Genomic DNA, 23,170 nt, shown 5'->3' with positions numbered 1-23,170 from the left:
CTATAGGGGGCCTGGTATTGCAGCACAGAAGATTAAGCCACCACCTATGGTGCCAGCATCCCATATACCAGTGCCAATTCAAGTCCCAGCTGTTCCACTTCCAATTCAGCTTCCTAATAATGTGTTTGGGAAGCCCCTTTCACACATGTGAGAGACCAGGCTGGAGTTCTGGCTCCTGGCTTCAGCTTGGTCCTGATCTGGCTGTGGTCATTTGAGAGACAAACAAGCACATGGGCGATTTCTCTCTGCTTCTGCCTTTCTTTGTTGCTCTGCCTTCCAAATAATTTTTAAGCAAAAGTATAAACTAATAACATTTATTATTAAGTAGTATATACTACACATAGGTGTCATACTTTTATATGATTCGCAGTACAGTGCGTTTGTTTACACTAGCATCACCACAAACACTCTAGGAATACACTGTGCTGGTAAGTTACAGTGACATCACTGGATGGCAGTAACATCACTAGGCAAAAGCAATTTTAGTTCTGTTACAATTGTATAAGATCACGTTCATGTTACACATAAACACAGTTGGCAATGACTTGATTAAATTATGTTTGGGGCTTTTATTGTGTGTGTTGTTTGTGTGTGATGTTCGCTTACTATGCTGTTTGTTTTGTCCTACCTGGACCCCCAAAATAACAATCATTTATTTTGCCAATAAACTCACACATTCTGTATATCTCAACAGCACCACAGTAATTATAGATTAGTTCATTTCTATTTTTTAAGATTTATTTATTTTTATTTAAAAGACAGATTTACAGAGAGGAGAGACACAGAGAAAGAGCCTCCATCTGTTAATTCACTCCCCAAATGCCTGAAAAGGCTGGAGTTGAACTGAACTGAAGCCAGGAGCTTCTTCTGGGTCTCCCAATGTGTGTGCAGGGTCCCAAGGACTTGGACCGGCCTCTGCTGCTTTTCCAGGCCATAAGCAGGAGGCTGGATCAGAAGTGGAGCAACTGGGTCATGAACTGGTGCCCTTATGGGATCCTGGCATCACAGGCAGAGGCTTAGTTTGCAAGGCACCAGCCCCATAATTTCTGCTTTCTAAATAGAATGTCCTTTTACTTGTCCATTTATCAGAATACTAAGTTTGCCAGCTTTCTACTTTGCCTCTCTCCATTTTTTCTTTTTTTAAAGACTTATTTACTTTTATTGGAAAGGAAGATTTACAGAGAGGAGACAAAGATTTGCTATCTACTGGTTCACTCCTCAAATAGCTGAAAAGGCCTGAGCTAAGCCAATCCCAAGCCAGGAGCCAGGAGCCAGGAGCCAGGAGTTTCTTCTGGGTCTCCCATGTCAGAGCAGGAGCCCAAGGCTTTGGGCCGTCCTCTACTGCTTTCCCAAGGCTACAAGCAGGGAGCTGGACGGGAAGTGGAGTAGCTGGGCACAAACCGGTGCCTGTAGAGGATCCTGGTGTTTGTGAGGGGAGAATTAATCAATTGAGCCAATTAATCAATTGAACCCTTCCACCCATGTGGGAGACCTGGAAGAAGCTCCTGACTCCAGGCTTTAGACCAGCCCAACTTCAGCCATTGAAGCCATGTAGAGTGAACTAGCAGATGGAAGATCTCTCTGTCTCTCCCTCTCTCTGTAATTCTCCCTTCCAAATAAATAAACCTTTAAATATGTTTATAACTTGACACATTTCAAATAATTAAAGCAATCGTCATACAGAGACTCTCCCAACAAGCGCATACCGGGCACTGTCGCCTATGGTAATTTTAATCCCTACACTGACAACAGGAGAGTTTAATAAGGCCTCAGGCATCATCTAATCTAATTATCAGAGTCTGATGATGAGAAAAATGAAGCCAGAGCACAAGCAACTCTCCTGGAACCTATGAAGGCAGTTGTCACTTTGCAGCCACCTAATGATTATTTGTAAATGAATATTGAATGTCCCTGACCTGCATAAATGCCTTCCTTCAAATGTAATGGTAACAGGCGTTTGACAGTTCAGCTCATTCCTTTCAAGCCCTTGTGCTGTGCTAGATTATTTACCTTGGGCTTCCTTCCCTCACCCACTGAATTAAGGGCACCTATTTCGTAGGATTATTGTGAAGAGTAAACAGAAAGAAACATGTAAAGGTTTACCACAGTATTCAGCCAATAACAACTAAACAACTTCGGCAACGTTTAGTGGCCATGTTCTGCAAGCGAAGCCAGTGCAAAAGGGCAGACTGTGTAACTAGACAGGCAATCCTGTCTCCGGATACAGCCAGCTTATTTAAGCCTGTGTGCAGCCCAACGCCAATCTACACGAAACAACCTCCATAGGCAAAAAGGAAAAGAGCCGCCATCTCAAAATCAATCTCTAAATCCTACAATCTCCTCAAATGGAATAAAGCCTGCACTGTCAGGTAATAACGGACCGAGCCACACCCACTCGAGTAAAGCGAGAGTCAGCATCGCCTACCGAGTCCTGCCAGAGTTAATGAGGGGACCTCACAGTCAGGGAGGAGCTATGGGTGCCCTCAACCCTCGCCTCCAACGTTGGGGCTGTCGTCGCTGCCTCGAGGGTTTGTACTCCACCGCACCGTCCGGTGCTCCCCACTCCAGTAACCACGTAAACCGGAGCTTCCCGCTCACAGCCGTCCTCATCCGGCGCGCGCCGGACAGCCCGCGACGTCACAGCCGCGCCGCGCTGCCGGCCAGGTCCCCTTCTCAGACCCCGCCTTCTGCCGGCGCCGGCGCCGGCTCCTCCTTCTGGAAGGTTCGTGCAGGCGGGTGTACTGTACCGTTACTCTGCTGCTGGTCGGAATCCGTGTCCATCCGACCTTCTAGATCTCGCCCAGAGCCGACCAAGTGTGCCATGCCTGAGAACGTGGCACCCCGAAGCGGGGCGCCCGCTGGGACCGCTGGCGGCCGCGGGAAAGGCGCCTATCAGGACCGCGACAAGCCGGCCCAGATTCGCTTCAGCAACATTTCCGCGGCCAAAGGTATCTCTCCCGGTGCCTGAACGCGCGCGGCGGCGTGGACCTGTCCACTCATCCTGGGTGGCTGTGGACCAGCTCCATTTCTTTTTGATGAGCTTTTTAAGCTATTCTCCCCCGTGGACGCTGTCGGAGGGGCGGGGTAGGGGGGCAGCCTTTTCTGCTTCCTGCGGCTGATTGCCGAGTGTGGAATCCATTGCACAACGCCATTTTATGTTAGTCGCCCAGAATTCCTCCTCATGGGTTGTTAGCCGTTCACCGCCTTGGGCCGAAATCAGTTTAAAATGTCGAGGGCTTCAGATGTGACATTGTTGAGCTGGCTGACTGCATCCCACATTTCACGTTGTTTGTACATTGTTTTTCAGGTTTGTTGTTGTTCTTGTAGAAATGCTGTTCAAATGGATTGGATAAATGCATCAGAATTTGAAGGAGTCTGTTGTACCAGGGTGACTGACCTAACTAGTCTAGTTGGGAATAGTTAGGTACAACTTACCTGTGCGCTTTCCAGACGTTTCTGCGTAGGCAGTACACGCACACTAAGCAGCAATGTTTTGGTTTTTGTAGAACTGTGGCACGTGTTAGAAATGAAGGCTGCACTCGCACCTTCAGTTTATTTGCAGTTTTGTAACCTTTAACCTCCAAGCCTATAAAATTAAGGGCCCTATTTGATCTTTGGAGCATTAAAAGAAGCTGAGAGAAAAACCGGAGGAGAAAAGTGACTAAGGTTTAGACATGCTGCCCAAGTGTGCGTTTGCTGCAGAAAATCTGGACAGGAAGGTTGGGCCCAGATCTCCAAGGGCCTCCTGTTGTGAACAACTTTTGGCTCCTATAGTTACAGTAGAGGGAGAGAATAGCTAACCTCGGAGTTGGTGTGAGGATTAAATGAGAAAATAGGAAGGTGTATCAATGCAGTGATCAATAAAAGATGATGGTTTCTATTTTGGGCTCAATGAGTTGGAGAGATCAGAATGGTGGGCTGGGTAGGTGGGTTTAGGAGTTAGTGGAAGTTTAGGAGCATATATACCTGGAGGTAAGACTTGGTACGTTGTCAGTACTAGGGCCTAGTAGAAGCTTTAGTCTGAATGACCGGGAGCCTCTATGTCTGCAGTTGATTTAGAAAGTGAACATTTATTGGAGTGACATTGAAGCAACAATATACGAGAAAATTGAAACAGAAAAGAATATCCAGGTAGGATGGAAAAACTGTATAAGTTGTTTACCAACATTTTCTAGTTTTTTTTAATCTATTTGATTTTTAGCATGGAGAGACAACTGTCTTCATCTGCTAATTCTTTCCCCACCTGCCCACGAGTAGCTGAGGCTGGGCCAGGTCGAAAGCAGGAATTCAGTCACGGTCTCCCATGTGGATAACAGGGACTCAAGACTGACAGCTGTAACTTGGTGTCTCCAGGGTGGGTGTTTGAGCAGAGATGGAACTAGAAGCAGTGTGGACTCAAACCTAGATCTGTGATGGAGCATGTCGGCATCTCAGGCAGCAGTCTTAGCCACTGTGCAACTTAGCAAGTTCTATCAAGCCCAGTGTGTTATGATGCTGGCCGCTAACTCTAGTATTAAGAACCTCTTTGAAATGATAGTTTGTATATCAGACTGTATTGACAGCTGTGATTTTGAAAGGCTGGCTAGGGGCGCCAGGATCCCATTTCAGAGTGCTGGATTGAGAGGGCAACAGAAGGTGGCTCAAGTATGTGAGTGCTTGCTACCTGTGGTAGACCTAGAGTAGAGGTCCTGGCACCTGCTCCAGTCCTGGTTATTGTGGCCTTTGGGGGATTAAGCCAGCAGATGGAAGATCTCTGCCATGGTAGAGCTCTGATGTATAGGTAATATATATAAATACATGAATGTTTTTGGGTCCAGCACAGTAGCCTGGTGGCTAAAGTCCTCACTTTTCATGAGCCAGGATCCTATATGGGCCCTGGTTTGAGTCCTGCCAGCCCTACTTCCCATCCGGCTCCCTGCTTGTGTCCTGGGAAAGCAGTTGAGGACAACCCAAAGCCTTGGGACCCTGCACCCGCATGGGAGACCAGGACACAATGAAATGGTATAAACTATACCCTAATTAAGGACGAAGTGATGGCCTTAGAGGAGGAATACTTTGTTTTTAAGGAGATTTGATTTCTTTTTCCTCTTCTGTTTGTAGCGGTTGCTGATGCTATTAGAACAAGCCTTGGACCAAAAGGGATGGATAAAATGGTAAGTAGATTAAGGATTCAATACTTAGTGATGCTGTTCACACTGCAGAGTCTTCACAGAGGGTTAAGATATGCTGTTTTAAAATTAAAAAGGGTTAAAGAAGTTCTTTGAGAGTTTGGAAGAGAGATTATTTTGGAGTGAACAGTGATTATAATTTATATTTAGTGTTTTACTTTTATGCATATACTAAAGTAGTTACTGTGTAGTTTGTTGGAAAGCATGTAAGTCCAAATGTTAGGACTTCACTTGAGTTCAGTGTTCTTTGTAAATGTAGTTCTGTGTGCTAGTGTAAGTCTGCAGGGTTTCAGTTTCTAGGTTGGTTGGCTAAAAGCATAAGGGAATTCAGTGATATACCTATTTCAAATTCAGTGCAGATTAATACACAAAAGAAATTTATAAGGCTGTCTAGATAATATGTGTCATTTTTTCTGTGTATTTTAAAAACCGTTCCTCCTAATGCTACTTCCCTTTGTTGAGTGTCATGGAACTAGTTAATAATAATAGTGTTGTGTCTTTTCTGGTGTGTTTGAATGTCTAGATTCATTCATTTCTAAAATACACTGATCAAGGCTAGTTATTCTTAATTGAGGTAAGGGGAGACAATTTGAAATTAAAACTGCAGATCTCTACTATGGAAGTATTAAAATTCAGTAGAGGTTCTAGGACATCACAATGAAATACAAGTTTGTATTTTTAAAAAATTTTTTTCCAGATTCAGGATGCAAAAGGTGATGTGACCATTACAAATGATGGTGCCACCATCCTGAAACAAATGCAGGTATTACATCCAGCAGCCAGAATGGTAAGGTTTTTTGATATATGTGCTATATTGTTTGATAAGCAGATTTGATCATTTAATGACATAGTATGATTAACCCTGGTAAAAATATTTGCTGTTCATGCTCAACAGGCCTGTTTTTATGATATGCTGTGTGTCTAGCCTTTTCATCATCAATGCACAGTTATGGTAAAAGATAATCACCTGATTTTCATGTAGGAAAGTGTCATACTATTGAGAAAGGAAGAGGTGGAAAAAAAGGTAGCCTTTTGGGGCAGGAAGGCAGATACACAGAAGGAGAGGCAGCTAGAAAGATCTTCATCCGCTAGTTCACTCCCCAAGTGGCCACAGTGGCTGGAGATGAGCCAAGCCAGAAACCAGGAGCTTCTTCTGGGGTTTCCAAGGCTTTTGGCCATCCTCTACTGCTTTCCCAGGCTACGGACTGGGAACTGGATTGAAAGTGTGGAGCCACTGGGATTAGAACTGGCACCCATATGGGATCCTGCCACGTTAAAGGCAAGGACTTAGTCCCTAGGCTAAAGCTCTGGGCCCTGTGTATTTATTTGAAAGGCACAGACAAATCTGATTAACTTGCCAGATGGCTACAAAGGCCAGGTTGTGGCTAAAAGACGGAAATCCCATTTGTGTATCCCAAGCGGGTGGCAGGAGCCCAAGTACTTCAGCCATCTTCCAGGCACATTAGCAGGGAGAAGGGTTGGAAATGGAGCAGCCAGGACTGAAGCTGGTGTTGCAAAACACTGGCCCCCAAAGTAATACTTGTAAAATACAAATTGGTGGATGTTTGATAGAACAAAATGCTTCTAATTATATGCAAAAATAAATCACATCTAAAATGTACTGACTTGTTTTTTTAAAGATTTATTATTTATTTTTATTTTAAAGGCAGATTTACAGAGAATGAGAAACAGAAAGATCATCCATTCACTAATCCACTCCCCAAGTAGCTGCACTGGCCAAAGCTGAGCCAGACTGAAGCCAGGAGCCAGGAACTACTTCTGGGTCTCCCATGGGGTGCAGGGTCCCAAGGCTTTGGGCCATCCTCAACTACTCTCCCAGGCTGCAAGAAGAGAGCTGGGGTGTGAACCAGCAGCCATATAGGGTTGCCGGCACTTGAAGGTAGAGGGTTGGCCTATTGAGCTATGGTGCCTAACCTTGTACTGGCATTCGTTAAAAAATGCCTGAAGAGGGCCCGGTGGCGTGGCCTAGCGGCTAAAGTCCTCGCCTTGAAAGCCCCGGGATCCCATATGGGCGCCGGTTCTAATCCCGGAAGCTCCACTTCCCATCCAGCTCCCTGCTTGTGGCCTGGGAAAGCAGTTGAGGACGGCCTAATGCTTTGGAACACTGCACCCACGTGGGAGACCCGGAAGAGGTTCCTGGTTCCCGGCTTCGGATCGGCGCGTACCGGCCCGTTGCGGCTCACTTGGGGAGTGAAACATTGGATGGAAGATCTTCCTCTCTGTCTCTCCTCCTCTCTGTATATCTGGCTTTCCAATAACAATAAAATCTTTAAAAAAAAAAAAAATGCCTGAAGATTATGATGATTCTCATGACAAGTGAGAGAACACCATTTTAGAAAAAAATATCAAATTAGAAATTCATGTCTAGGTATTGTGTAGTATGTAAAGCCACGGCCAGCAACATTTGCATCCCACATGGGTGCCATCTGATACAGCTTCCTGCTGGTAGCCTGGGGAAAGCATCTAAGGATAGGCAAGGGGGTTCGGCCCCTGTCACATATATGTGAGACCTTGTTGAAACTAACATCCATGGCATCTGGGGTGTGAACCAATAGATGAAAGATCTCTGTTTCTCTCTACCTCTGATTTTCAAATAAATAATCCTTAGAAAGAAAAGGAATTAGTGTCTGTTAAAGGAGTGTAAACTGGTCATTTTGCTCACTTGGAAAATTAAGCCCGAATTATCTAAGTAATCAGACACCAGAAATTACCCCAAGTCTTCAAATTCCGTGACTCTGATCTGAATATTTGTATTAGTTATTCTCACATTTCTCACTGTGTGCCTTCATATTTTTGTTCCTATAGCTGGTGGAACTTTCTAAGGCTCAAGATATTGAAGCAGGAGATGGCACCACATCAGTGGTTATCATTGCTGGTTCTCTCTTAGATTCCTGTACCAAACTTCTTCAGAAGGGTAAGTAAAACATGCTTTGTTAATGAATAAAAAATACATTTTTTAAGCAAGCTTTAGGAAAAGCTAGGTTATCTTTAAGTAATCTGGTTGTTAAGACTGAATTTGGAAATGAATATTTTTATTATAAGGTTTGGAGTTTGTTCTAGTAAAATTTTTCTAAAACAATACACATTTGTATTAAAATTGCTTGCAGTAAAAAAATTTAAGGATTTATTTGTTTTTATTGGAAAGGCAGATTTTTACAGATAGAAGGAGAGACAAAGAGATCTTCCATATGCTAGTTCATTCCCCAAAAGGCCACAATGGCCAGAGCGAGCTGATCTAGAGCTAGGAGCTTCTTCCAGCTCTCCCACATGGGTGCAGGGGCCCAAAGGTGTGGGCCTTCCTGTGCTGCTTCCCCAGTCCATGACCAGGGTGCTGGATCAGAAGTAGGGCAGTCTGGACACGAATCATCATTTTTATGGATGCTGACTCTACAGGATGGAGGATTAACATGATAAACCACTGTGCCATTCTAATCTTAGATTATAAATAAGAAAGATGAACTAGGAGATAAAGGAACTTGCTTTGGTAAATACTATTTAATCATAGTAATGACTCTCCAGTCACTATTCTAACTTAATATGTATATTTGTGATGTTCTAAAAATAGTCTGTTTCAGTGTCAGGTATCATGTAAGTTTGTGATTGATGTGTTTCAAATTAAGTGAAAGTAAATTGTTCTTTATTAGCAGTTAAAATTATCAGATAGTTGGTAATTAATAATAAATATCTGGGAAGGCATCAGAGAAGATGGCTTGAGTTCTTGGATTACTTGCCACATATGTGGAAGGCCTGCATGAAAATCCTGACTCCAGGCTTTGGCCTGACCCAGGCTTGGCTGTTGCAGCCATTTAGGGAACTAAACCCACAGATGGAAGATGTTTCTGTGCTTCTGCTTTTTTGATCTACCTTTCAAAATAAATTTTAAAGTGTAAGAAAAAGTAATTTTTAAACAAATGTGCTTTGACAATAACAGGTATTCATCCAACCATCATTTCGGAGTCATTCCAGAAGGCTTTGGAAAAGGGTATTGAAATCTTGACTGACATGTCTCGACCTGTGGAGCTGAGTGACAGAGAAACTTTGTTAAATAGTGCAACCACTTCACTGAATTCAAAGGTGAGACAAGCACTGAGGGAAGAGGAAGGATAATTGTCAAATAACAGTTTAAGGGACATTCTCTCGTACCCTGATTCCTAACATTATAACAGTATATGGAGTCTCAAGAGTGACTAAGTAATTTGAGTAACTGAATTGATTAGGAGAGAAAATGAGCCATTAAGGATTTAGAATACTATGCACCTTACCCATTTTGAGGTTTTAATATGCACTTTTAACATTTAATGCTGAATGTATTAATTTGCCAACTTTCAAAGTACCAATTTAGAAAACTTTGGAGATCCAGCTTGGATTCCAGGCTTCTGGCATTGGCCTTCTCCAACCCCATGTGTTGCAGGCATTTCAGGAATGAACCAGTGGGTGGAAGCGCCTTTAAAAAAACATACAAACAAAATATCATCTTGGAATCTCTGGCAGTATAGCTTAGTTTTACTTATTGCTTGAATGTGCCAAGCATTGCGGTAGATTTATATTTTCAAGGCTTTCAAGTTAATAATTATCCCCATTTTACAGATAGGAAAATGAGATTTAGATAAATTGAGAAAAGTTTTTCAAGGTCCACTGCTAAGAGGTGGTACTAAGTTTCAAGCCTGCAAGTTTTTAACAAATTTGACAATAAAATATATTTCATATTAGGTGCAGTGGTTAGGACATCCCTTGGGACTCGCACATCCCATAATGGAGTGCCTCAGGTCAAGTCCTGCCTCTGCCTCTTTCTCTAACTTCCTGCTTAAATGTGCTCTGGGAGTAAGGGATTGATGTCTGTTGGTTAGGTAAGTCCTTGCCAACCATGTGAAATTTGTGGTGTTTTTTTTTTTTCCATTTTTAAATTTTAATTTTGACAATCTTTACATAGTTAATTAGGGCACAAAGGTTCAAGGGCTACAGGAAAGTGGGTAAGACTATCATTTCCACTTTTTTTTTCTATATGTAGGATAAAGGGGGAAGTAGAGGGAGAAGCCCCACCTAGTCTCCCACCCCATGTGAAATATTTGGATCAGGTTCCATACTCCTGCCTGCAGCCTGGTCAAGCACTGTCTATTGCTGGCATTTGAGAAGAAAAACTGTTGGATGGGGCATCTTTCTGGTCTCTGCTTTTTTTGTTTGTTTTGTTTTCTTTCTGCCTTTTAAATACAAATTTTTTCAAATATTTTGTGTCACTTCCTTTTCTGCTATAATGACCACCATTCCCATTTCAGGCATCAATATAAAATCCAGACATGCATTTTCTTAGTTCAATTAGAAGCTAGATAACTTGTTTTAAGATTTGTATTTTTTCAAGGCAGGTTTACATGGAGGGAAGAGGGGGAGAGATCAACTGGTTCAAGTGACCACAACAGGGCTGGGTGAAGCCAAAGCCAGGAGCCCAGAACCCATGTACGAATAGTCAGGCCATCCTCCACTGCTTTCCCAGGTTCATCATCAGAGAGCTAGATCAGAAGTGGAGCATCCAGGACTCAACCTGTACTCATAAAGGATGCCAGTGTCACAGGCATGGGCCTAACCCACTGCTACAGCAGTACTGGCCCCCAACAAATAGAGGTGGCTTGTTATTCAAAACACAAAGATCTTCCATCTTCATCCATTGGTCACACCCCACCCAAATGGTTGCAACTGCTAGGGCTGGGTCAGGTCAAAGGCAGAACAGGAGCCCCATTTGGGTTTTGCATGGGTGGCAGGGGACCAAGTACTTGGGCCATCTTCTGCTTTTCCCAGGTACATAATAGGTAGCTGGATCAGAAGTGGAACTGTCAGAACTCGAATCAGTGCTCTTGAGGGATGCCAGTGCTACTGGCAGTGACTGATCCCACGGAGTCACAGCACCAGCCCCCACCAAATCATTCTAATGATACTGAGTGTTACTATGAACATCTCCAGAACCAATAGCAGAACGTGATGGCTAAGTGCTAAGATTACTGCCTGGCCTGATAAACAAGTAGTTGGTAAAACAATAAATATTTTTGTCATTCCATCCAGTATTACGAATACACATGCATAACTCTTGATTACTTGTTTTGGATAGGGAACTTTTGCATAAATTTAGCTTGTAGTACCATCCTATCTAGGCAACTACTACATTAACAGGCAAGGGAGTGTAAATATTTTTTGCCATTGGTGACTAATAACTTGAAGAGGAAACAGTGTTTAACCTCTTTCCACTGTACCCCAAAAAGTGGCGAAGTCATTTACTAGTTTTGTCATTCATTGGAAAATTAGTTGGAATCTTTTAAGGGTTCTGTTGGTAACTTTTATTTTTAATTGTAGGTTGTCTCTCAGTACTCAAGTCTGCTTTCTCCGATGAGTGTTAATGCAGTGATGAAAGTGATTGATCCGGCCACAGCTACTAGTGTAGATCTTAGAGACATTAAGATAGTTAAGAAGCTTGGGTAAGCATCTGTAATACAACTTGAATAGAAATTTGAGAGTGAGCATAAGCCACTGCGTATGTAAACTAAACAAGTACTTATGTGAGATTCCTATAGCTTTCTTTTGTTCCTTTTGGTTTTGTTTTTTGTGAGATTTTTTTGGTATGGGAATTTCAAGATACCATTTCTAGAAAAATCTCTATTAATAGCACAGTGGTGAATCTCAGAGATCCAGGAGTGGGGTACTAATCACTAATACAGGTGAAGCTGATATATTCTTTTTGCTTGACTGATGTTTGTTACTGGTTTTGCACTGTTTAACTTACTAAACTTATATACTTCTACCCCTTATTAACTATTCCCTCTTTTGTTTTCTTTTTCTCGAAGTGGGACAATTGATGACTGTGAGTTGGTAGAAGGACTAGTTCTCACCCAGAAAGTGGCAAATTCTGGCATAACCAGAGTTGAAAAGGCTAAGATCGGACTCATTCAGTTTTGCTTATCTGCTCCCAAAACAGATGTAAGTAGAATACAGATGAAAATAGTTCCGTATTTGTATGCCTTAACCCCTTTGTGAATTTGACCGTATTAGAGATCAAGTATTGGCTTATTAAAATAAAAATAGAATGTGCTGCTATCAGTGATTATAAAGCACAGATCTCAAAGGAATTCTAAGCTAATAATATAGGAATTATTAGTGACACAGGTAACAAATCTATCACCTCAACTTAATAGTTTCTGAAATTGAGTTCTGACTTGAAGATGAGTTATAGGAATATATGTGAATACTGTAAGCTATATGTGGAATTTTCAGTTTGTAAGTGAATCTTTTTTTTCACATGGCACCTTAAGTTGGTTTAATATTTGTGCTTTGAAGAAATTGCTTTTTCTTGAAGGTACCCCCTGTTAGTCATGAGTGCATTTCCCTGAAGGGGGTAGGTTTGCTCTCATGTTTTGTATCTTGATATCAGTAAGGGGTTTTGTTTGTTTTGTTATCGCTGTCACAAGCTATAAAATTAAAAGGATGAAACAAATTATTTCTGTAACACAATTTCTTTGTGGAAAAAAATTATCAGGAAATGGAATAATTTGCATTTTTGTTATGAAAAATGTAAACGAAGCAACAGTTGGTATCGTTTCAACACTCAAGTTTGGAATATGTATTTTTGGGCCTTTTTTCTGTGCATATTTATTGTTTGATGTGATTTAATTGAAATACCTTAGAAGTCTACTTAATTTTTTTTAACAATCTAAGTTACTAATACATCCTTTTTCTAAACAGATGGATAATCAAATAGTAGTTTCTGACTATGCTCAGATGGACAGAGTGCTACGAGAAGAAAGAGCCTATATTTTAAATTTGGTGAAGCAAATTAAGAAAACAGGATGTAATGTCCTTCTCATACAAAAGTCAATCCTAAGGTATTAAGGCTATTTGTTCATCCTTTAATAATTATTTTTTATTTTTTTGAAGATTTCTTTAGGGCCAGCATTTGTGCAATAATAGGTGAAGCTGCCCTCTGCACTGAACTGGACACCGGTTCAAGTACTCACTAGTACACTTTCATGCACCTCCAGTTTCATATAGTGTTTAACAAGCTGGGGAAAAACAGTGGGAAATGGCCTTTGTGGCTTCTACCAGCATCCCACATGGGTGCCAGTTTGAGTCCCAGCTAAGGTACCAGGGAAAGTGATGGAAAATGGCCTGAGTACGTGGGTTTCTGCCACACTGAGAAGACCAGGATGAAGCCTCAGGCTCCTGGCTTTTTTTCAACTTGAAAGAATTAAACAGTGAGGTATTGATTTCTCTCTGCTGATTGATTCTCCAAATAACCGCAACAGGAGCTAGGATCTTCCTTTGGATCTCTAACATGGATAGCAAATGGCCTCAATCGCTGGGGCTGAGGCAATCCAAAGCCAGAAACCAGGAGGTTCTTCTCAGTCTACCACATGTATGCAGGGGCCTAAGAACTTGAGCCAGCTTCTGCTTTCCCAGGCCATAAACAGGTTGCTGGATCAGCAGTGGAGCACCCAGGACACAAACTAGCAAAGAGATTAATGTGCTATACCACAAAGCTAGTCCCACCTTAATATTTGCAACCCAAATAGCAGTAATTTTTGTAACAAAATTTTATTTTTTAAAGATTCATTTATTTTGATTGGAAAGTCAGATATACATAGAGGAGGAGAGACAGAGAGGAAGATCTTCCTTCCGATGATTCACTCCCCAAGTGACCCAATGGCCGATGCTATGCCGATCCGAAGCCAGGATCCAGGAACCTCCTCCAGGTCTCCCACACAGATGCAGGGTCCCAATGCTTTGGGCCATCCTCGACTGCTTTCCCAGGCCACAAGCAGGGAGCTGGATGGGAAGTGGAGCTGCCAGGATTAGAACCGGTGCCCATATGGGATCCCGGTGCATTCAAGGTGAGGACTTTAGCCGCTAGGCCACGTCGCCGGGCCCCCCATTATCTGGTTCCTACCACAGCTGCAGTAGCCAGGGAAAAGTCAGGTCAAAACTTAGGAACGTGAGTGGCAGAAATCCAAAGTTTTGGACCATCACATACTGTTCCATAAGTGCATTAGCAGGAAGCTGGTTGGGAAATGTAAAATGGCTAACACTCAGGCTAGGTGCTCAGGTGCAGTACTCACCTGTTGCACCACAAATCCTGCTCTACAATTGGATATGCTAAGCCAAAATTCTAAGCTGATTTATTTCCCTGCTGCTGAACTTACAATCTAGCTTCCTCCTCATTATGGAATGGGAAAGCAGCAAAGGATGGCTTAAGTCCTTGGACTCTGCACCCATGTGAGACTCCTGAACAGGCTCATCATGGTCTCTGGCTTTGGATAGTCTCAGCTGCAGCAGTAGGGGTCATCTGTGGAGTGAACTAGTGTTTTGGTGCTCTTTCACTGACTTGCCTCCTTTTTGTTAACCTCCTTTCAAACTAAAAATTAAGAATTTTGAGTTGTAATTTTGACTAAAATTTTTGAGTTGATATTTAGAGTATTTTTCTTCACAAATAATATCGACCATTTGAACAGTGAATAATTAGGAGCAATTGAACAACAAAGGTTTTTTACCTAGCATTAACGTGATATGATTGATTTTGTGTTTTAGAGATGCTCTTAGTGATCTTGCCTTACATTTTCTGAACAAAATGAAGATAATGGTGATTAAGGATATTGAGAGAGAAGACATTGAATTCATTTGTAAGGTAAAATGTTGATGAATCTGTAAGTATAAAAATGTCTAGTAATCAACTATGTGCTATCTTAGTGTTCGGGTTTTACCATTTATTCCAGACAATTGGAACCAAGCCAGTTGCTCATATTGACCAGTTTACTGCTGATATGCTGGGTTCTGCTGAATTAGCCGAAGAGGTCAATTTAAATGGTTCTGGCAAACTGCTTAAGGTATCAGTTACAATTAAACTTTTACTTGACAAAAGCTTTTGTTATTATTTTAATAGCTCTTATGCAGATACCTAATTCAGAGTTTGTTTACTAAAGATTACAGGCTGTGCAAGCCCTGGGAAAACAGTTACAATTGTCGTTCGTGGCTCTAACAAATTGGTGATTGAAGAAGCAGAGAGATCAATTCATGATGCCCTATGTGTTATTCGCTGTTTGGTGAAAAAGAGGTAATGTAAGCATTATATTACTAAGTAACATTTTGAACATCAAAGCATCTGTTTTTGACTTTTAAAATATAACTAGTAAATTATTAAAAGTAGCTTCCTGTTGGACTAAATAAGCTATAAATATTTATGCATTTCAGAGCTCTTATTGCAGGAGGTGGTGCTCCAGAAATAGAACTAGCCCTGCGATTAACTGAATATTCACGAACATTGAGTGGTATGGAATCCTACTGCGTTCGTGCTTTTGCAGATGCAATGGAGGTCATCCCATCTACGCTGGCCGAAAATGCTGGCCTGAATCCCATTTCTACAGTAACAGAACTAAGAAACCGGCATGCTCAGGGCGAAAAAACCACAGGCATTAATGTCCGAAAGGTAATTTGTTTTTTTAGATGAGCATTGCTGAAAATGCTCATCTGAAAGTTTTTAAAGCTTTTTATTTATTCATTGAGTAAAAAAATTTAGTTTTAGAAACTCAATCTGGGTCTTCTACAGCAATAATAACAGTGCAATTGTATGTCTCTGCTACATACCAGGATCTTGTTAACAGGATGCTGGGGTTAAGTGCAGAGCTGGCATTCAGACCTAAGTAATCCTAGGATGTAAAGTATCCAAAGTGGCATCCTGACTGCTTTGCCAGTGCCTGCCCCCTGTTACTTTGTTCAGCTTTCTTTATTGTTAAGACAGGAAAAATTAATAGTTAATTACTCATAGGTCTTGTGAGGATTAAATGTATAACTTAATAACATCGTACATACCAAACCATTCTATTGTTACAAATCGGCTGTTATTGTCATAGGGGTAAACAGAATTGTAAGAAAGTTCCCTTTTTTAGTGGATAGTTGTGAGTACAGGGAATCAGGAAATTTTAGATATGGTAACAGTTCAGTGTTGGTGACGGATCTAACCAGTCTGCAGCATGGATTATATGTTGGCAAGGTAACAGATCCCAGGGTGGAAAACCCATACTATCTTTTTCTTTTAGTAGTTGAAATTTAGCAGAATTGTTTTATTTTTAAGCAAGATCTTATGAAAAAGTATTTTTTAAAAGGACAAAAGACTGGAGTCACAGATGTTAGTGTCCATCAGCAATGTTCCTTTGTTTAAAGAGGTTAGGATAGGGCCCAGTGCAGCAACCTATTGGCTAAAGTCCTTACCTTGTCAACACCAGAATCCCATTTGGGCACCGTTTCTAATCCTGGCAATTCTGCTTCCCATCCAGCTCGCCTGTGAAATTGGTCAAGTATGATCCAAAGCCCTGGGACCCTGCACCTGAGTGGGATACCTGGAGGAGGCTCCTGGCTTTGGATCAGCTCAGCTCTAGCCGTTACAAGTAGCTCTAGCTTCAAAGATGGTGTCTGTCTCTCCTCCTCTTTGTATATCTGACTTTCCAATAAAAAAATAAATCTTAAGAAAAAAAGTTTTGGAATAGGACTGGAGAAATCCAGCACTAATTTGTGTTTTGCAAATTATAAACACTGAAAAATAACTTGTGCTCATTTCAGGGTGGTATTTCCAACATTTTGGAGGAACTGGTCGTCCAGCCTTTATTGGTTTCCATCAGTGCTCTGACTCTGGCAACTGAAACTGTCCGGAGCATTCTGAAAATTGATGATGTGGTAAGTATACATAGGTTGAGATTTTGTTACTAGTCAAAAACGCCTTTTTTTTTTTTTTAATTTTTCTATTCAACAAAATCAGATCATACTTAACTAGTTTTTTCTTACCTAAAAATGGGGGAAGTTTATATAATGGCCTTAGGTATTTCTGGTGTTAGAATTTTATCATTATGATTTTTAAAACCTAAGTTTTCCTCTTTCCAGGTAAACACTCGATAATCTGGGTAACAATGTCAACCAGTACTGCCAGCAAGCAGTTCTGCAACCAGAGTGGAAGATCACCTTTGGGTTCCTAGTTGTTGGGAAAGTCACCTCTTTTTTAAAGTTACTGGTCCTGGTCTGCCAGTTGGCATTTCCTTCAAATTGTATTAAGATAATTTAACTAAAATATTAAATATTTGTTTTCAAAAGGCAGACTAATGTATTCACAAACATTGGGTTGTTTCTAAGAAGCAGAAAAAGTTCTTTACATGTTGGCTTTTGTTATGATTTACTCCTGGATACTAAGGCATCAGAAGAAAAAAAATGGCCTGACTTATTCATCATTGAAAATTGCCCCTTTGCATAAAAAACATTAGGAAATGTGTGCTATTATAAAAAAAATACGCATTAAAAATGAAAGCCTCCTTTTACTTTGTCATACTCATCACTTTCCCAAAGATAACCACTGCTTTTTGTTAATTGGTAGTCCTTTTATAAATGATTATATCTTTATATGTTGAATATATTAACTTATACCCATACGGTTTTTATACATAAAGATTTTTATTTGAAATGCAGAATTACAAGAGAGATAAGATGGAGAGAGAGAGAGAATCTTTGATCTGCTGATACACTCAAATGGCCACAATGACCAAAACTGAGTCAGTCTGAAGCCAAGGGGTTTCTTCCTGGTCTCCCACATTAAGTGTAAAGGCCAAAGACTTGGGCTGTCCTGCTGATTTTCCAGGCCTGTGTGGATGCTAAAATCACAGGTGGAAGTTCTACTAGCTGTGTCACTGTTGCAGTGTTTTGAAATCTTGATTGCCACTGATGTTTGAAGCATCATTGTATCCCACAGTGAGTAGTTGACTATCTCCTGATTAGTCTCTGTTCTCAGTTTGGTCATTTTCGCATTTGATGGTGCACATTTTAGCTAGTGATCTTGTTGAACACCTTTTATTGAAGTGAGAGGCGGTGGCCAAGGCGTTTAAAATGTGTTTGTTTAAAGAGTAATCTTCCATTTACTGAATCACTCTCCAGATAGCCTAATAGTTGGGCTGTCTTGTTGCTTTTCCCAGGTCATCAACAGGGGCCTGGATCAGAAGTGGGGCAGCCAGTACATAAACTGGCACCTGTGTGGGGTGCTAGCATGAATGCAATACACTACAACACAAGCCCCAGGCACTTTAAAGAGACTATTTGTTTACTTGAAAGGCAAAGTTCAAGAGAAATCTTCCATCCACTGATTTCACTCCCCACATAGTTGCATCAGTCAAGCTGAAGCCAGAACTCATCACCTAAGTCTCCCTGTCGCTGTCCCACAGCGATGGACTTGGTGCACGGAGCCGATAATAACACACGTGGACCCTGACTGATGATCAAAAGCCGTAGTTTATTAGTGGCATCAAACGTTATACACTGAGGGCCATACAGGATAAGGGAGGAAGTATTGAGCTCATCAACAAAACCATCAATGCTTTTGTTTGGAACTCTTTTGTCTTGTATATTCCACCAGGTGTTCTCATATACATACTCTCCACTCAACTGTTCTTATGCAAATGATATCCAATAAGGTATACTAAAGGTAGCCATTTGGTTATTCTCCAAATATTATCCAACCAACTGTAATCCTGTGCTCACTGACCTGCTACAGTCACAATGTCCTCCTACATCTCCCATATGGGTGCAGTAGTGTAAGCACTCGGGCCGTTGTCCAGTGATATCTCAGGCATGTTTACAAGAAGCTGGATCAGAATTGTCAGCCAGAAGCATTTTCCAAATGGGATGCAGGCATTGAAAGCTGTAGCTTTATTGCATGGGGATAGGAGACAACCTCCCCTTTTCAGTGCCTGCTACTTGGTAGCTGTGGCAAAACCCAAACAGGCTGCACTTAATTCTTGCTGCTGCATGCACCAGTGGATGTGGTCCCTTATCCCAGCTTGGCTGTCCCCCTAACCTAGCTTACTTGCCAGCAAACAGGTTTTGTGTAGCCTTACACAGCCTGATCTGCCCCCAGCCCCAGCTCTCATGCTAGCCAGCAGGAGCAGTGGCCCAGCAGGGGAGTCCCTGCAGTTCCCTTGCTCCCTGACTCCCCATCCTGATCCTTATATGTGCTGGTGGGAGCTGTGGCCCAAACGCATGGTTTGCCTCACCTGGGCATTCAACAGTGAATGAGCAGCCTGGCCCGGCCCAGACTGGTAGGGGCTGCAACCTAGCTTGGCCCAGCCAGCCCCCCGTCCCAGCCCTGATTGAACTGGCTGGTGTTGTGGCCTAACCTGGCCTGTCCTGCACACCATCCTAATTCTCACATCTGCCAGTGTGTGCTATGAACTGGCTCAGCCAGACCTGAGCCATACACATTGCCAGCACTGTAAGCTGGCCTGGCCTACTCCCAAACTTGTACTCATCTGCAGGTACTGCTTCCTGATAGAGGAGTTCCCCAAGATCTTCCATCAGGTTACCTCCCAGTGGCAGATTTTGCACACACCAATGGGTCCTTGGCCCAACATGACTTGATCCATCTCCTGTCTTGGCAGGTACAGTGGCTTTACCTGACTAGCCCACACCATACTGACTCTTTGGGTGCTACATGCCAGCCCTGCTTGGTCTACCTCTAGATCCAACTCTCACATGATTCAGTGGGTGCTGAGACCTAACCCCGCCTGTCCTAGACCCACTCGGACTTTTATGAGCACCAGTGGGTGCTGGAGCCTAGCTCGGTTTGGCACACATACGTTGAGGGAGACTACAGCCAGGCTCCCTCCCAGCCACAGAACTTGCTCACATTGGTGGTGGTTCTGACTCAGCCTGGCATAACCCATCACTCATCTTGGCCTTTGCTATCAAATGCTGCAGCCTGACCTGGCCCACCACCAGCACCAACTCTGCTGCAGCCTAACCCTGCTCAGTCTGCTCCCATCCCTGGCTTTTATGCAAACCAGTTGGTATAATAGCCTAGCCTAGCCCAGCATGGCCCACCCCTGATCCTGGATCCAGCACATGCCAGTTTGTTATGATTTTCCCTGGCTCTGCCAGGTCTGCTCTCCAGACCACATACCTGCTGACAAATGAAGCAGCCCTGCCTGGCATGCCCAGTACTCATCTGGCCCACATGCTCACCAGCCAGAAAGACAGCCCACCAGGGGAGTTCTCCAAGTTCCCCCACCAGGCCCACTCTCACATTCAGATCTCATACATGCCAGTGGATGCTAGGCTCTTAACCAGCAGTCTTCTTCCCAGTCTTGGCCTTTGTATGTGCTTGTGGATGTTGCAGCCTGACTAGCCTACCAACACTCAATTCTTGGATGTACCTGTGGGTGCTACAGTATGGACCAGCCCAGCCTGTTTCCAACCCCAGTACCCATGAGTGTTGGGGCATTCCATAATCATGCCTCGCTTAACCCATTACCACTCCCAGCCCTCAAACAAACCAGGTAGCATGGCAGTCCACAGGGGTGATCCCACAATCCCTACAGAATCTGTTCCCAGACCTGGTTCTTTTGTGAGCTGGTTAGTGTCATGGCCCAGCCTAACATGGTCCGCATCCTGCCCCAATACTCACTGGCAGTTACTGTGGTCAATCCCTGCCAGGCAGGCCCCTGAGCCATGGCTTTCATATGCACCAATAGACAGTGTTTGATACCAACAAACCCAGCTCAGATGCCCACATAGCCAGGTGTATTGGTCTGGCACTGAAAGTCCCTTCAGTTTCCCTCCTGTAAATGACCCAGACTCAGTTCCCTCATTTACCTGTAAGTCCTGTAGCCTGGTTGGTCACTCCTCACTGAGAAGTCACTCCTCATCTGTCACGTTTTCCCTCAGCAGTTCTCCCTTAAACACATCCCCAGACTCCCCAGACCCCATTCCTGAGCAATCCACAGTCCTCCATACCTATAAACATGCAGACTCCTAAGCCTGGTCCTCCAGTGATGTGCCATGCCTACCTGGGTCCTGCCTGCCCACACAGGGCCCACATATAATTGTGCTCAAGTCCCCAGACCCTGTGTGCTGTCATGCCAGCATCTGTCCCTGTCCCAATCTTCAAAAAGAAAACATGGCCCGGCATGATAGCCTAGAGGATAAAGTCCTTGCCTTGCATGCTATATGGGTGCCAGTTCTAATCCTGGAGGCTCTGCTTCCCATCCAGCTTTCGGCTTATGGCCTAGGAAAGCAGTCAAGGATGGCCTTGGGACCCTGCACCCACATGGGAGACCCGGGAGAGGCTCCAGGCTCCTAGCTTCTGCTGGACTGATTTTCCAATAAAAAGTCTTTAAAAAAAATAATAAAGGACCTGGTACGGTGGCCTAACGGCTAAAGTTCTCAGCTTGAATGTGCCGGGATCCCATATGGGCACTGGTTCGTTGTCCAAAAGCCCCCGCTTCCTATACAGCTTCCTGCTTGTGTCCTGGGAAAGCAGTTGAGGATGGCCCAAAGCCTTGGGACCCTGCACCTGCATGGGAGACCTGGAGGAAGTTCCAGGCTCCTGGCTTCAGATCAGTGTAGCACCAGCTATTGTGGTCACTTGGGGAGTGAACCATCAGACAGAAGATCTTCCTGTCTGTCTCTCTTCCTCTCTATATATCTGACTTTTCAATAAAAATAAATCTTAAAAAAAGAAAATGGAATAAGCAAATATGCTGACACACTGGTATAATTAACACAAATTTGGCATTAACCAGATCAAGAATGCCTGCCAGCTATTAGCTGCTAATGTCCCAGCAGTGTATTTTTCTTGTAATAAAGTGTCTGAAATGGTACTAGTATTGTTGCATTACAAGTTACTTCCACTTGAGATGCCAGCATCTGATAGCAGGACATCTTGACTATTATTTATCACACCCAACTCACTGCCTAGGAAGGCAATGAAGATGGCCCTGGTGCTTGTGCTCCTACCCTGGAAGACCTGGATGAGTTTCCTGGCTCCTCACTTTGGTGTGGACCAACCTGGGCTGTTACCTACATTTGGAGAGTAAACTAGTGGATTAAGATCTTCCCCCTCTGTCACTCACCTTTCCAAAAAAATCTTAACACACACACAAACTATTGGGAGCCCATTATGATGGCAGAATGGCTAAATACCTTGCAAGTGCCTGGATCCCATACGTCCTGGATGTTCTCCTTCCACATCCAGCTCCCTGCTTCTGGCCTGGGAAAGCAGTCAAGGATGGCTCAAGTGCTTAGGACGCTAACACCCGCGTGGAAGACCTGGAGAAGCACCTGGCTTCTGTCTTCAGACAAACTCAGCTCTGGCTGTTGCTGATACGTGGGGAGTAAAGCAAAAACAAAACAAAACAAACAAAAAAACCAAAATGGAGTATCTGTCTCCTTCTTCCCATAAATTTGATTTGTATTTCCAGTGAAAAAAATTAAGATTTATTTATTTTTATTGGAAAGGTGGATATACATAAAGAAGAGATAAAAATCTTCCGTCCACTGGCGCACTCCCCAAATGGCAACAACAGCTGGAGCTGAGCTGATCTGAAGCCAGTAACCAGAAACTTCTTCTGGGTCTCCCACATGGGTACAGGGTCCCAGGTCTTTGAGCCATCTTCTGTTTTCTGTGGCTACTAGGAGGGAGCTGGATGAGAGTGTAGCAGCTGGGATATGAACAAGCTCCCATATGGGAACATGGCACATGCAAGATGAGGATTTAGTCACTAGGCTGTCACGCCAGGCACAAAAGTAAACATTAAAAAAAGAAATTATTGGGTGCTTGATGTGATGCCCTAGTTGTTAAAGTCCTCACCTTGCATGTGCTGGGATCCTGTACGGAAGCCATTTCATGCCTTGGAAAATGATAAAAGATGGTCCAAAGCCCTGGGAGCCTGCACGGTCCTAGGCAACCTTGAAGAAACTCCTGGTTCCTGCCTTCAGACCAGCTCAGCTCCCGCCATTGCAGCCACTTGGGATATTGAACCAGGGAATGGAAGTTCTGTCTGTGTTTTCTCTCTTAATATCTGCCTTTCTTAAAAAAAAAAAAAAAGACTTATTTATTTTTATTGGAAAGGCAGATATAGAGAGGAGAGAAGATCTTTCATCTGATGTTTCACTCCCCAAGTGACTGCAATGGTCTTTGCTGC

General features: G+C 43.0%; 2 protein-coding genes across 2 annotated transcripts in view; one reads left to right on the top strand and one right to left on the bottom strand.

Annotated features, from left to right (window-relative positions):
• Positions 1 to 2,659, bottom strand: part of COMMD1 (copper metabolism domain containing 1) — a 171,600-nt gene extending 168,941 nt beyond the window's left edge. The window contains exon 1 of the mRNA XM_058667866.1: positions 2,547 to 2,659. The gene's annotated coding sequence lies outside the window, so the exon portion shown is untranslated. The remainder of the gene's footprint in view (positions 1 to 2,546) is intronic.
• Positions 2,660 to 2,666: 7 nt separating this feature from the next.
• CCT4 (chaperonin containing TCP1 subunit 4) lies at positions 2,667 to 17,303 on the top strand. The gene is made up of 14 exons (XM_004580113.3): positions 2,667 to 2,948; positions 5,101 to 5,153; positions 5,866 to 5,955; positions 7,995 to 8,103; positions 9,121 to 9,263; positions 11,529 to 11,650; positions 12,017 to 12,149; positions 12,912 to 13,051; positions 14,751 to 14,847; positions 14,936 to 15,046; positions 15,143 to 15,273; positions 15,411 to 15,645; positions 16,776 to 16,889; positions 17,094 to 17,303. The coding sequence occupies exons 1-14, from the start codon at positions 2,822 to 2,824 to the stop codon at positions 17,106 to 17,108; spliced, it is 1,620 nt and encodes a 539-aa protein (XP_004580170.1). The 5' UTR covers positions 2,667 to 2,821; the 3' UTR covers positions 17,109 to 17,303.
• The last annotated feature ends 5,867 nt before the right edge of the window (positions 17,304 to 23,170 follow it).

This window comes from Ochotona princeps, chromosome 8, assembly GCF_030435755.1.
Source record: "Ochotona princeps isolate mOchPri1 chromosome 8, mOchPri1.hap1, whole genome shotgun sequence".
NCBI classification, from domain to species: Eukaryota; Metazoa; Chordata; class Mammalia; order Lagomorpha; family Ochotonidae; genus Ochotona; species Ochotona princeps.
Note: the sequence above shows the minus strand (reverse complement) of the source record. Positions and strands in the feature narration are given on the sequence as shown.